Source organism: Brassica napus, chromosome C9 (assembly GCF_020379485.1).
Source record: "Brassica napus cultivar Da-Ae chromosome C9, Da-Ae, whole genome shotgun sequence".
Lineage (NCBI taxonomy): Eukaryota > Viridiplantae > Streptophyta > Magnoliopsida > Brassicales > Brassicaceae > Brassica > Brassica napus.
Genome location: NC_063452.1, coordinates 28,429,063 through 28,443,979, shown reverse-complemented (window position 1 = coordinate 28,443,979; position 14,917 = coordinate 28,429,063). Strand labels below are relative to the sequence as shown.

The following is a 14,917-nucleotide window of genomic DNA, read 5'->3' as shown; positions in this document are numbered from 1 at the left end:
CAGCCTTTATTAGTTAAGTAGAATAAAACGATTAAATCGGTGTAAATCAGAACACATAAAAAAAAATTTAATACAACAAAAAAAAGTTATAGGAAACATTTATATGCTTTTTTAATGCACTTCTAGATAAATTATTATAAACTCTAAAAGGTTTTTTGGGGTTTCGTACCAAAGATACTTTTGAAGGGTACAAAGACAACATTTATTTGGGGATGAGGGTTGTTGAGCAAGATTTGTTGCTCGGTTTAGTGTGTTGGGGGAGGTTCAAATGCACCAATACAATAATCCGTACGAAATGGACTTATTGATGCATCTGATACAATTTCAGTTTCAATTTTTCAGATATGAAAAAATAAATAAAAACAGCAGAAAATTATTACTCCCTCTATTTCAATCTGTAATTAGATTTAGTTAAAAGTATTAATATCAAGAAAGTTATTACTTTTGAAGAGTTAGTATTTAGTATATAAATTTAACCAATAAATAAAAATATGTATTACTTCATCCGTTCCCGAAAGTAAGATTTTTTTTTTGTTACACAAAAATAGAATTTTTATATTGTTAAGATACTTTTTTATACTTTTGAGGAACATTAATTGAGAATATTTGAATTGATTAAATTTCATTGGTGAAAATTTATTGGAAACTGTATAATAAAGTAAAAAATAAATTAAATTATAAAAATTTATTAAATTCTTAATAAGCGTGCATACTCTCGAAAATCTTACTTTCGGGAACAGAGAGAGTATTGGATTAGTTACACTATATCCAATTAATGAAAAAAATGCTTTGAATTATGTAAACACTTCATACTGTGAAACAATTTTTTTGACTAAAACTACCTATATATTAAAACGGAGGGAGTAATAAATACTGAATGGTCTTGTTATGTTGTTTGGTAGTTGACATAATTCATTGAATTGAGCTCACATGCGCAGTATGGGGCAGCTACTTGAAAACTCATAGTTAAGGTTTCGTCTTCAATTCCACCATTTAATATGTCGAAAGCATTTACAAAATCTCAGACTTGTTTGACATTTAGGGGATGTATTCAACCGAGAGTTTCAAGTGATTTGTATTAAAATGACAAATTCACTGTTATTGAAACATGAATTTTAAAAACTCATTTAAAATCCACTGTTATTGAATTTGACATTTTTTAAAGTATTTTGAAATCCACTGTTATTGAAAATATTTTAAGTTGTGGAGTTTTAAAGTTTTCAGGTGATTTTAGGGTGTTTGGGTAAGATTTCTTAGTTAAAAAAATTAAAATCCAAATCCCATAGTTTTAAGTGATATTCTAGAGTAGTTTAACAAAAATCACTTAAATCTCTGCAACTTATTGAAATCATCTAAAACCCCATTAAAAATCAAATCACATCAAATGTTAAATTGAATACATCCCACTTAGTTTCAAGAGAAAATGAATAAAGTGGGCTTCTCTTCTATTCTATTTTCGAGAGAAAACATATTCTACTTTTGCGAACATATAATCAATCACATGGTATAAGAATTTTAATTGATGTCAACGACATACAATGCAATGGACCAATGGTCATATAACAACGATACTAACAAAATGTTAAGATTCACAATTTTTATTTACCAATTTCTAGAGAGATATATTATTTAAAAAATAAACGATAAACATATGTCAATTGCTTAGTGAACTTACCGGAGTGGGTTAAGTACCACGATTTTTTTATGATTATTCAGAGTTTCAGTAGAATCATTAGGCGAATGGCTATTAGATGTTGCACCTATAGCTAGTAATTTATCCAAATCCCTCACCTATGAAGGCAAGCAACTTCTCGATATGCTTTCTTTTTAAAGAAAACAAAAAGAAAAATATCATAAAATGAAGAGGATTAATCAAATAATGTTTCATTCTCAAATCCAACTAGGTCTTTTAACAAACTATCTCCATGATAATATAGCCTCCTAATGTAAAGCTTATATAAAAATAAGAAATGGTGAATATCGAAGACACGATTAAACAGAGCGATGTGGATTTCAAAATGTGGTCAGAAGCATTAAGTGTGATTGAAAGGGGTTATATCTGATGCATTTGTACGATTATTCTTTTCAAAGAAGATATGATTCTTAGTAAAACTTTTCTAGAGAATATAGTTTGTTCCATTGGATGGAGAATATGAAAAAATGAGAAATGAGAATCTCTTTCAAAATTATAAATGGCCGATATCCAAGACACAATTAAGTAATTAACAGAGCTGTGTGGATTTCAAGACGTGGTCAGAAGCATCAAGCGTGATTGAAAAGGGTTATCTGAAGCAAGTGTAAAAGACTACTCCGTTCAAAAAAAGATATGATTCTTAAGTAAGTACCAAAACTTTTTAAGAAAATATCTTAAAAGTTGTCACCTATGTCATGTGAATATGCATTATGTTGTTAAACTTACTGAACATTCTTTTTACAAACAAATAAGCAATGGTCCAAATAAGCAAATTTCTCCAATCTATACATTTCAAAACATCAAAAAAGAGAAGAAAAATAACAAAAAACATATATAACATTAGATCGTGTTAGAATTTTAAATATTCTGTGTTAATTAGTTATGTAGATATATCTCTATCAGACAATAAGAAGTAAAAGAACCAAGACCAAAAACCAAAGTTCTTCAACAACTTGGACCGAACCTGTACGTTGGGAAGAAGAGGCAGACACAAAAGCTTCCAAGGTTGTTGTCGTCACTACTGCAACAACAAAGCTTCCTCTTCCTTTCTCATAGCTTCAAGCTGTCTTTTCGCATACTTCATGATCAGAACCGTTGTCAACACAGTAGCTACAAACCCAAGAATGTTGAGAACAATCTGAAGAACCGACATCCCCTTTTCTTCCTCAGTGGATGCATCTGCCAATTTCCTTATAAGAGTCCCTCTGAAAACACACACCAAAACAAAATATCAGAACACTAAATCATCAATCATCAGCAAAACTGGGCAGACATTGTCACAAACTCACGTATAAATAGCTACAAAGTTCTCTGGCACCATTCCCAAGAGAGAACCAGCCATGTAAGGACCGTACTTCACACCAGTCGCAACAGCGCAATAGTTATAAACAACGTAAGGGAATGGTGAAATCCGGATTAACGTAACTGCTCGAAACTGGTGAAACCAAGTGCCTCCACCAGCAGCTCTCAGCATGGCAGCTTGGTCCGGATATCTTTCTAACCAACCCTGCAAAACATAAATTTTAGTTTCAGTAATAAAATGAGCTCAAGAAATAGGAGCTTGATAGGTTGGTGCGGTGATAGAATTTTGGTTAATGTATAACATAACACACACTTTGGAAGAATGAAAAAGTCTTCAAAACATGTGTGACAAGCTAACAAAAAGATCTTAAAATCACAAATGGGGAGATTTAGTGTTGCTAGAATTTAGGAAATAATATTTTGGATCATATGCAAAGATGTTGTGATATATATTCTGCTTTTAACTAAGATTGAGCGCTTTTGACTTGTAAATCTCAGAAAAAAAACACAATGGGTTTTGAAATTTCATAGCTGAGTGAATTGAGAGACATAACAACATTTATTGAGTCATGCCACATGGGTGTAAATTAGGAAGCAATTTTGGTCGAATTGTGTGTGATATCGTCCTGTAATCAAACAAGTGCGTAAGAGATTGTTAAAAATATTACAATAAAAGAGATATGTGTTCTCAAAATTAATTTGTGCCTTTTGTTTTTGTTGAATCTTGATTCTATAGTTGTTATTGAGGACATAATGAGACACATACTTGGATTTTGTCGCAGAAGAGATAGCTGATGAAGTAAGGAAGAGATACACCGATAGCTATAGCTGGGTAAGTGAGGAGAAGGCCATATCCAAAACCAAATGTAATCCCACCCACCCACATTGACGGCAGTGACGGAAAAAGTATTACAGGGAGTAGTGCCACGGTTGCGAACACAAGAAGACCTAACACAGGGTGTGTGAATGTCCTCGTCTCCCATTTTATGATAGGGATAAGCTCCTGCCAACAACATGGTTGAAAAAATGATATTGCCATGATTAGTAACAGAGCTAAAGATTGTTACTGATTGAATCATTTAAGACAAAACAGGCAATCATAGAACATTATCTACAAATCTCAGTTCTGCTTGACTTTCACTCTCCAAGAGATTGATCAAGTAGCAGCTATACAGAGTTCCAAGTGACAAGAAAGAACCATAGAGACTTGTGTCCAGTACTTAGTGTTGAAACCCTAATCAAGCCCAATTGATAAAGAATTAAACAACAAAAGAGAGCAACATGCAGTAAGTTATGTTTTAAGATGAAGGAAGAATCGAACCTTGTCCATGATTAAAGGAACGAGCCATTTGTAAGCAGCGAGAGCCAAACCAGATAGAAAGGCGAGCAGAAGAGCAAGCTTGATCCAGAACCAAAGAGATCTTTTCCCTCCACAAGAAGAAGATGAAGAAGGTGATGAATCTTGTTCCTCTCCCTGCTCTGCTTCTCTCTCTAATTCTTCAATAAATTTAATATAGTGACCTAATTTCTCAACTCCATCTTCTTCAACTCTCAGATACAGTTCAGGAACTGCATCGTCTTCCTCGCGATAAGTCATCTTCTTCTTCCTCCCTTTTACGTTGCTTGTTGTATTGTATCCTTTGCTTGACGCTTGTTCCATCTTTTTAATTTATATTTATTAATCTTTTTTTTTTGTCAACTTTATTGATCTATTCCGTCCCTTATTTAGTTGTTACTTTCTTTTTAGTTATTTTATTCTATTTTCAAACAAAAAATATATAAATAAAATATCTGACCGACCGCTTGAATCAAAACAATAAAATATCCAGCAGATCAAAATAGTTTTTGAGGGTGATGTTATCAAGAAATGACAAAAAGAGTGCTGGTTTAAATTTGTGATGACAATTAACACGTTATTTTGGTGATGGAGATTTTAAAAGTATATTTATGTGATTATTTTGTGAACTAATAACAACGTAATTTTTCTTAAAGGACTCAACAGATTGTGGCAATTAAAAAATTGTGGCGAAAATGGGAGACGTTTTTCTTGTTGTTAGTTCGGCGCGAGCTTCATCACTTTTTTTTTAGACCATCCATCCATATATCCTTGCCACCAGCGCATAGTCCACTCTGGCCGACATCCCGTTTCCGTGTGGACCACCAGTTTTAGAATTTCCTAGTCCACATAACATGTCAAGAATATTTCAAATAAAATATTAATCTTTAAAATAATTTTAATAATTTAATGTTTTTAATTGTATTTAAAATGTAATTCAATTTATAAAAGGAAAAATGGCCTCGCATATCACTAAAATATCTATTTGTTCTAAAATTAGCACAGAAGAAGAAAAATTTCCAAAATATCATTAATTAATTTTTATTAGGTTAAAATTTATGTTTATGATTTAGAATTTAGAGAATACAATTAGAATAAGAGTTTTTTTTTTATATTAAATTTTCTCTTTATATTTTATATTTTGTCATAAATTATTTTTAGAATAAAAATTGTTATTTTGAAAAACATTTCTCCTTATATTTATATCTTTTTGTGCTATTTAAGTCATTTTCTCTATAAAAGATTATGATTTTTGTTTTAACTTTTCATTATGCAATACTCTCATTGGAACCTCTTTATAAAAATATTCTAATTGAAAGCAGATTAAAGTACCTTTCTACTCTTGTATTGTGTTGTATTTGCATCAACTAAAAATAAACTCTGATTAAAAACTAAAAAAACTTGTTGATTTGAAATTGATACGTACAAAATTACAAATACAAGACATAGATCTGGTTAGTTGCTTACAACAAAATAAACAAATAACTGTTAAATATCTGAATTATAATTTTTTATCACACCAAAATCTTCTCTTTCGTTCTCTTACAATCTGCTTCTTCATCACCACCACCAACCTGGCATCGTCCTCTCTTGAGTCTGACATCATCAAGACCGTAGGAACAGCTTGGTTTGGTCTTCGTACTCAACTGAACCAGATTCGTCTTCTTCAACAACATACAAGTATCATCATCAGGAACATACACTAAACTCATCCCACATTTGACCACCTCACAAGTCTCGAGCTTCTTCTTCCTTTCATCATCCGTTGCATAGAATTCGAAAGAAGCCTTTGTGTAACAGCAGCTGCTACTCTCTCCATGGAGTTTCTTGACGTAGAAGCAACTGTTGTATCCCATAAAAACATGGTCAGAAGTAAGCTTTCTTGGTTCATGGCTAAGCGATCCACAGGGTTCGTTCCAGCCGGCCAGCGTAAAGTCAAATCCTGTGAAGGAACCATCTTGGTTATCGAATTTGCCGGAGCACTTAACCGAGAAACGCTTAGCACGGTCTTCATAGTCTTTGAATGAGACAACTACAGATAAGGCAAGTCCAACAAAGTTAGTGTCACACCAATGAGGAGGCAATGGGATTTCTAGTGAATGTCCTAGTCTTTGGTGGCAGAACCAGCTTGGTATTTCATTCGCCGGGTAACAGATTCCAACCAGAGGTTCTGGTATAAATCCCTGCGAAAGAAAAAACAATAAGCATTTTTGCTTATTACAATAACGTGGAAGGAGGAGAGGAGACGATTACCCGGTAATAACGTTTCACAGAAGCATTAGCCATCAACTGACTCTTGACCCGAGCATGACCTACCAGACACTCTTGAGCATCTTGGTTCAGCTTCTGACAGTTGGTAAAGATGAACATAGAATGTATCCTCTCTCCTACTGTCAAAGGAGTCAATGGATTTGCCAGAGTTTCAAGTGACTCACACTCATGAGCATCCAGATATTGAAGGTTTTGTGGAAGGGTAGGTAGAGACTTGAGCATTTTGCAATACTTAAGATCAAACCATTTCAGATTATGAAGCTGGTTGAATCTCTCTGGCAGAGTCTCAATGTTGTTTCCGCTTAAGCATAAAGACTGCAACAAGGATAGGCCACTTATATCATCTGGTAGTTTGTCCAGACCGCATCGTGAGAGGTAAAGATCCGTTAACTGAGAGCAGCCCAATGGAGGTGGCAAGAAGAACATACTAACAGAAACTTGACTGCTTGTTCCACACAAAGAAAATGTCTTGATATTTCTTAGATGCTTGATGTTTGGCATCTCAGTGATGGCTGTATCATCCAGAAGTAAAATCTCCAAAGATTCCATGGCTTCCTTGATTTCCGGAAAAACTTCTAGCTGTGAGCATCCTGAGAGTGTTAGCTCTTGGAGACATTTCAGCTCATAAAGATCAGAAGAAAGATGCTTCAGCTTTTTGCAGTTTTTCAAATTCAGCAAAGCAAGTTTTCTCAAGCTTTCAATGGATTCAGGAAGACTCTTTATTGCTGTGCCATCTAAAAGTAAAACTTCAACATTTTCTGAGATCATTGGGAATTTCCTGAAACTGGAGCAGCCACTGAGAATAAGAGTTTCCAAGGATTGAGTTTTGAGTCCTTTTGGAAGATTCTTGAGACTTGTGCACTCCCTGAGATTTAGGTAAATAAGCTTCTCCAAACATTTCATGGATGATGGCAACTTCTTCAAACTTGTACATCCTTCTAGATTCAACCTCTCAAGATTTTGAGCATTAGCCAAACCTGAACATCGGCTTAATCTCAACGAGTGACTGAGATCCACCCATTTGAGCATTCCAGCATCCTGTAACAACATTTCTTGTTAAAAATCAGCATTCAATAGGGTGAAAATGATTTAATATGAGTTTATATAAGATGTTTTACATAAGTTTTAAATGTGATAATGTGTAACTTTCCTACAAAAGTCTTAGATACCTTTTTTAAATATATAAATTACTTATATTCCTTTTCTATAGTTAAAATGTAAAACAAAATATTTCATATATATATATATATATATATATATATATATATTTAACTCTAAAAGATTAAGTTAAAGCTACCTCATGTTCATTAATGCTCATTTATATAACTCATGAACTAAATCAAACTCGATCATTAAAGTCATTTAATAAATGAACCTAGAAAAATATAGCTCAAGCGAGTTAGCTCATGAGATCAAAGCTCATTTGACATTCCTCTCATTCAAGATTTTAGCTTATGAGTAATAAAACTACACAGAAATATACCTTGTCTTGGTCCCAAATGTCTTCTAACTCACTATATGGAAGCTTAAGGTCTACAAGGTTCTTGGGGTCAAAGTTCAGAAGGAGACTCTGTAGTGGGCATCCATACCAGTGTAGATATGTAAGCTCATCAGAAAGGAAATCAAGCCCCTTACGTAGGATAATTTTACAATCCACTTCACATCCACGTGAGCAACGAGAATCATAAATTTTCAGGTACTTGAGATTGCACATCCCTTTGAAAGCTTTGGCGCTTAGCCGCATTGCTCCTTGTTTTGATGTGTCCAGGAAAATTCCTCTTATCATGTCAGTTCCCTACCAAACAAGTGGTAGAGAAACAACAGTCAATTCAAAGCAAGAAGATAAAGTATAATACAAAGTTGGAAATATTATACTTTAGTCACAGCCATTACCAAGCCCTTAGTTAGAAGGTAACAAATATAGTCACTATCCCATAGTCTGATATGCGACTGAAACGGGGTGCCATGTGGTGATAGCCACCTAGAGTTTCTTATTGCGATGGTTTCTGCTTTTAAGCTAATCTCTTTGCCCATAGTCTGCAACATGTCATGCATCTCGATGCGATCATCAGAAAGAGTAATCAAACATTTGTCAAGTAGATCCTCTATCACGCTAGACACATCCACACCATGACTGTTGAGGAGGCTTTTCACGTAGTCCACTTTCTCTGATCTGAAGAAACATGCAATATCCAGAAAAACATTCTTCTGCTCAATGCTAAGCTCCTCATAGCTTGTTTCCAGAACTTCATAGATATCTCCATGTGATTTACTTGTCAGCCTATCCAATTTATCTTCCCAGTACTGATTATCCCTCTCACAAAGATCAGACCCTAACACCTTAAGCGCCAAAGGGTGTCCCTTAGCATAATCCAGAACCATATTTGTCAAACTTTGAAACTCTTTTAAAGGGCAAGAGTCGTTAAATGCATTCAAGCAAAAGAGCTTCAGGGCTTCTCTATCATTCAGTTTAGGGAGCACATATTTTCGACCCTTGACCGCCTCGACTAGTTTACTATCTCTAGTAGTTATGATGATTCTACTTCCTCCCTGATACCATTTGGAGTGCCCCATTAGATACCTTATCTGCTTCTCATCGTTCACATCATCAAGCACAATAAGCAGCCTCTTGCTCTTAAGCCGACGCTCAAACCTCTCATGTGCATTTCCAGGAGCTCCGATCTCTAGATCTCTATCATTCAGTAACGTGGAGAAGAGTTTCTGCAGCAAAGACTCTAACCCGCTTCTACTCGAGTTTTCACGGATGTTTGTAAGAAAGCAGCTACCGTCGAACTGGCCTCGCATTCGTCCATACAAGCAATCAGCAAGAGTAGTTTTACCAATTCCGCCCATCCCAATAATGCCAATGACATGAACAGAGTCCACCTCATCGCAACATAAAAGCTTTTCTAGAGTCCCTAGACGTGAGTCTACTCCCACCAGACCTTCGTTGCCAATGGGGGCCAAATCATTCAGTTTCTTGAATGTGTCAACAGCAATCTCGTCCACAAGTTTGGCTTCAGACGTACTATCAAACAAGAAGATGAACAAAGTGAAACCACAAAAGTCAATAACCAAAGTATATAAAAAATAGAGATCAATGTCAGGCCGGTATAAGATTTTGAGGTAATAAATATTCCCTCAATTTCATTTTAGTTGCTAAGGTAGTGTAAAATTTTAGTTTCAAAATAAATGTTGTTTTAGAATTATCAATGCAAAATATATTAACTTTATATACTATATGATTCATTATATCTTCTAATCTATTTTTCAATCGGTTGGAATGTGGTTGAATATATATGTAATGATATTTTTATTTATAAAATATACGAAATTAAATGTTTTATTAATCTACGTCCACAAAACAATTAAAATGAAACCATTGGAGTATTTAGTTATTTATTACTAGTGACTTTGATAATATATAATAAAATCATACAGATCTATGTAATTTCAAAGCACAATATGTTGAGCTGGAGAAAAGATTGAGAAGAGTGGAATGGTGGAGAGTAGTAAAAGAAGATAGATCAACAAACATAGGGGCTTTCCTCATAGCTCAAAGTGCGGCGAAAGGTGGTTATCTGCAATCCTATGTTGCGGCTGGTGGCCCCTTGTGGCTATGAGAATTGTTTGAGAATGAGTAAGCTTCGCCCTCCACTTAGTTGATCATTGCCATGTGATCGATGACTAGTTTTTTGAATCTTATGTGATAAGTAGCTTTGTTTGGGTAGTTGGTCTGATAAGTTTTTTGGATAAGGGAGTTCCTCCTTCCGGCTGATCTTCTGTAACTAAATGTTGGTCTTGATGACCTTTCATTAATATACCAGATGACACAAAAAAAAAAATGTCTATCCTTTTCAAAAAAATTGGAGATCAAAACCAATGTTTCACTAGGCACAGTCCAGTTCCGACCCTAATCAGTGCAGATCCTTTATAGAGAGCATACCTGAACTCATTGACTACATAGCCGGAGATGTTGGATGCTGTGGTCAGTGCAGCTTCCCACGTTGAAGTCTCTTCCTCCTTAACTTCAGTAAAACTCTTCTTTGGAACATTCTTTAATTCGGACTTGTCTACTTTGTAGAAGATTGGTATCACCAGCTGCTGGTTTCTGTCCCTGCACTCTAGGATCTTAACAAGCTCTCGGAGGCACCACGCGGAGTTCGAGTAGTTCTTGGAGAAGACTATGATGGCAATCTTTGAATGCTCAATTCTGTCGAAAAGAGCAGTGAGGTCGTCTCCTCGGCGGAGTTTGTCGTCGATGAAGGAGTCTATTCCTCTAAGGCGGAGGGCTTTTTGGAGATGGCCGGTGAAGTTGTTGCGTGTGTCAAAGCCTCTGAAACTGAGAAACACGTCGAGCTCTGCAGAGGAAGAAGGAAGAGACTCCATTGGAGAGACGCTTCGATTCAATTTGTCTGGTTTCTCCATCTCCATCTGTAACATGAAGTCAACGAAGAACAAAAAAGAGTTTTGGTTTGTGTGATTAATTAATGGTTGATGAGAAGAAAAATCAATCTTCAAATGTTGTGGTAAAAATATGATCTCGAGCTGCTTCGTGAGTTAGAGAAAAGTCTCTGACCCCACAGTAAACCCAATTATTGAATGTTGCATGTGGGATCTCAACGAACTCCTAATAAATATGGGATCTCAACGAACTCCTAATAAATAAGAAAAATAATATGATTTTTTTGGTAAAACAAAAAAATTATTTTATTATTCAAACTATTAATGATCTAATGTAACCAACTAAATACTCCATCCGTTCTCGAAACTAATATGTTTTAGATTTTTTACTTGTTCCACAAAAATATTTTTTTATGCTTTTAAGAAACATTAAATGAAAATATTTGAATTGATTAAATTTCATTGGTGAAAAATTATTGGAAAGTGTATAATAAATTAAAAGAAAAAATAAATTATAAACATTTATTGAATTCTTAATAAGTGTGAACACTTTAAAAAATCTTACTTTCGGAAACAGAGATAGTAGTAAATAGACATTTTCAAAAATATTTTCTTTATTAACTGATCAAATTTTTATACACTTGTTCCCAAATATATATAAATAATTATTTAAATAAATAAAATAAAAAATATTTTTTTTTATATTTTCGAATTATACTTTTTAAATTTGAACTTTTTATAAATAAAAAATTACTTTTAATTTTTAATATATTTTTAATTATCTATTTATATATTTATTAGAATCCTAAATTTCGCATTCCAAAAACTCTACCATGCTCTTCAACTCTAAACCCTAAGTCTAGATTAGTTATCCCTACGATTATAAATATCTTTTACCCTTCATTAAAAGTGATGAGTGTAAACAAGAAAAATAGTACTATGAATATGATATTTTTTTAGTAATTTCCCCAAAATAAATATCTTTATAGAAATATCAAGCAATTCTAATTAAAAAATCAGCAAACTTATTTTGTGTCTCCAAAAAATTATATATAAATATTTTATTGTAAATATAGGAAAAAAAATACAATGTATTGTTCGTATATATATATATATATATACATAATTATCTATTTATAATTTTAATAGGATTATATATTTACCAAAAAAATTCAAAAAAAATATTATCTTATTTTTATCGACTTGTGTTGTATTTTAAATTGATGGAAACTAATTGAATTAATTTCCTTAATTTATACTTGTTTTTACTAACGAAAGTGCAGAGAGCTAGGACTATCAAGGATTCGGTGCGAATCGGACTCAGCCGTAATGATCAAAGCTCTCAAGACGGAATCATCGCTGATTGGTCTCTATGGGATCTTAGCAGATATCCTCTCTTTAGCTTCTTCGTTTGAATATTTCTCTTTTCATTGGATTTCTCGTATGAAAAATGCCGAGGCTGATAAGCTAGCAAAGCAGGTCTTGTCTGCTGAACTGGTTTTAATGGCTACAACTACTTTGGTTTGATCATTTAATATAAGTGTGTTTCAAAAAAAAAAAAAGTTAACAATGTCAAATAATTATTTTATTTTAATATTTGATACTTGTTTTATTTTTGTAAACAATTTAACTATAGTAGTTGATGCTCGACTTAATTAAACTAAATACTCAATTTTACAAATCAAATAGAAGTCAAATACGGTTGGATCAGCTCGTATATAAATTTTTGTAAACAATTTAACTATAGTATACTACAAGAAAAATTGTATTTAGCTACAAATTAGCCACTAAATTTTATTTGTGGCTGTTTTCAAACCACAAATAGCTATAAAATAGCCATGACTTCTTAAAATCTGTAACTTGTAACTATTTTGTAAATTTTCGTAGCTAAATAGCTACAAGTTTAATGTTGTGGCTATTTGAAGAAAATTAACCGCGGTTAGCCCAAACTAATGTGTAGCAAATTATATCCATAATTAGCTACAAAATAAGAAGTAAAAATATATAGCAACTACAAAATTTGTGGCTATTCAAAGAAAATTTAATCCCTAAACATACTATAAACCCTAAATATTCAATTTTCAATTATAAAATGTAAATCGTACATTCTATATTTTATAAAAAACAATAATAACATTTTAAAAAAGTCCAACACTCGTAATAAACTCAAATATAATAACTTTTTTCATCAAACTCCAAGTATAGTCTAACCCTAAACATTTAATCTTTAATAAACAAACTTTTAAAATTTAAACAAACAATTCATCTAAGATTAATGTCTAAAAAAAACAAACATATATAACAAATTTTTAAAAGTTTCAAATATAATCATTTTATGTACCTTAAACTATTAACCCTAAATAAATATATATATATATATCTATGTATCTAATATCAAATACTTATCTCATTTTTATAAATAAATATGATATTTAGTAAATCATAAATATTTAAGCTTATAACTTAAATCTAAAACTCTAAATTATAAAATATAATTGTTAATTATTTTTAAAATATATTGTTTTAACCCTAATTTCTGACCTTATACATATCCCCCTGAACTCTATCTCCAAACCAAATCAAAATTCCAAAACATAATTCATAAAATCGATATTTTTATATGAATCAATTTTAGTTACTAAATAAAACTATTGACTTTTTTTTTGTGTCGGCACACTATAGACAAAATTAAGATATAACCAATTATCATATATATTCAAAAGAAAAAGGTTAAAATACCATCTTATTTCTGATTGGGCAGTACATCAAAGGTGCGGATTACAGTCTGGACCATTGATTAAATTCAATATAATGGTTCAGATTGCTTCATTTCTTTCCCCTTCTTTCTGTTTTCTCTATACGTGTTCTCATTCTCTATCTTTCATTCTTTCTTATCTCCTTCTTCCTCTTGTATCAATATCATCTTCTTCCTCAATACCAACATCATCATACAAGACACGAGTCGATGATGATGTGCTTAATCTCTTATCTTTTTTTTTTACCATCATTAGTCTCTTACTTGCCCGTTAATAACCTTCTTCCTCCCTTTTCTAATACGTCGCTCGGTTAGTACCTCCTTAAACGGATTCACTGCGTTAGTCACCGGATCTGGTTCGTCGAACTCATGTCTCCTCTGTGATTCCACCTCAGTCTCCAGATCTCCTCTGCTTAAGCCCCAAAATCTAGCCGCTCTCAGCTTCAGTCTCAAGTCGCATCTTCTTCATATCGGTCAACTCGTCACCGCAATCTCAGCTTTAGTCTCAATTCAAACCTCCTTCAACGGCTTCACTCAGTCTCCGGAGTCGGTTTCATCGGAACTCACCGGAATCTGTAGATCTCCTCCGCTCAAGCCTCGTATTCTCGCCGCTCTCAACTTCAGTCTGAAGTCGCTTCTTCATCACCGGTAAAGCTTGTGATGGCCAAGAACGACGAGTTTAAGCAACACGACCAGCCTTCGGCTCCAACCATAGGTTTGGTCATGACGGCGCAAGAATATACAAGACATAAGTCTAGGTTAATTTCATTAGGTTTAGGTTTAAGTTTCTAAACCAGTTTATATGTGTAAACCATTTTTGTAAACCAATTTTAATTTCTAAACCAGATTATTATTTGTAAACCATAATAAAAATACTGATGTAAATAAAATAATTTGTTTGTCGATTTATTATATAGAAATTTGTATTTATATCGATGTCAAAAAGCAGATATATATATATATTTTACAAAATTATTATATAATGATTTATTATAAAATTCGTAATTTATAAAATCTACAAATTAGCCACAATTTAATAAGTTGCAATTTGGGGTTAATATAGCCACAAATATATTTGCCACTATTTATAGATAGTAGCTACAAAATAAGGTTGTGGTTATGCTGTATAAAAGCTACCACAAATAGCCACAGTTGA

The 14,917-nt window shown here is 33.0% G+C and overlaps 2 protein-coding genes across 4 annotated transcripts; both read right to left on the bottom strand.

The window, feature by feature from the left end:
- Positions 1–2,384: 2,384 nt before the first annotated feature.
- On the bottom strand, positions 2,385–4,681 carry LOC106392138 (TVP38/TMEM64 family membrane protein slr0305-like). Its single transcript, XM_048768331.1, has 4 exons — positions 4,317–4,681; positions 3,762–3,998; positions 2,983–3,200; positions 2,385–2,898 (listed from the first exon to the last, which is right to left on the bottom strand). Exons 1-4 carry the CDS (start codon positions 4,653–4,655, stop codon positions 2,712–2,714), a joined length of 981 nt encoding a protein of 326 aa, XP_048624288.1. The 5' UTR covers positions 4,656–4,681; the 3' UTR covers positions 2,385–2,711.
- A 1,034-nt stretch (positions 4,682–5,715) lies between these two features.
- On the bottom strand, positions 5,716–11,202 carry LOC106367025 (disease resistance-like protein DSC1). 3 transcript variants are annotated; one of them, XM_048768328.1, is made up of 5 exons: positions 10,549–11,202; positions 8,496–9,630; positions 8,086–8,397; positions 6,585–7,640; positions 5,716–6,514 (listed from the first exon to the last, which is right to left on the bottom strand). In XM_048768328.1, exons 1-5 carry the CDS (start codon positions 11,043–11,045, stop codon positions 5,846–5,848), a joined length of 3,669 nt encoding a protein of 1,222 aa, XP_048624285.1. In that variant the 5' UTR covers positions 11,046–11,202; the 3' UTR covers positions 5,716–5,845. The 3 variants fall into 3 exon arrangements, with proteins under 3 accessions (XP_048624285.1, XP_048624287.1, XP_048624286.1); XM_048768330.1 differs by having other exon boundaries at positions 8,496–10,402; positions 10,549–11,199; XM_048768329.1 differs by having other exon boundaries at positions 8,496–10,411; positions 10,549–10,767.
- Between the last annotated feature and the right edge of the window lie 3,715 nt (positions 11,203–14,917).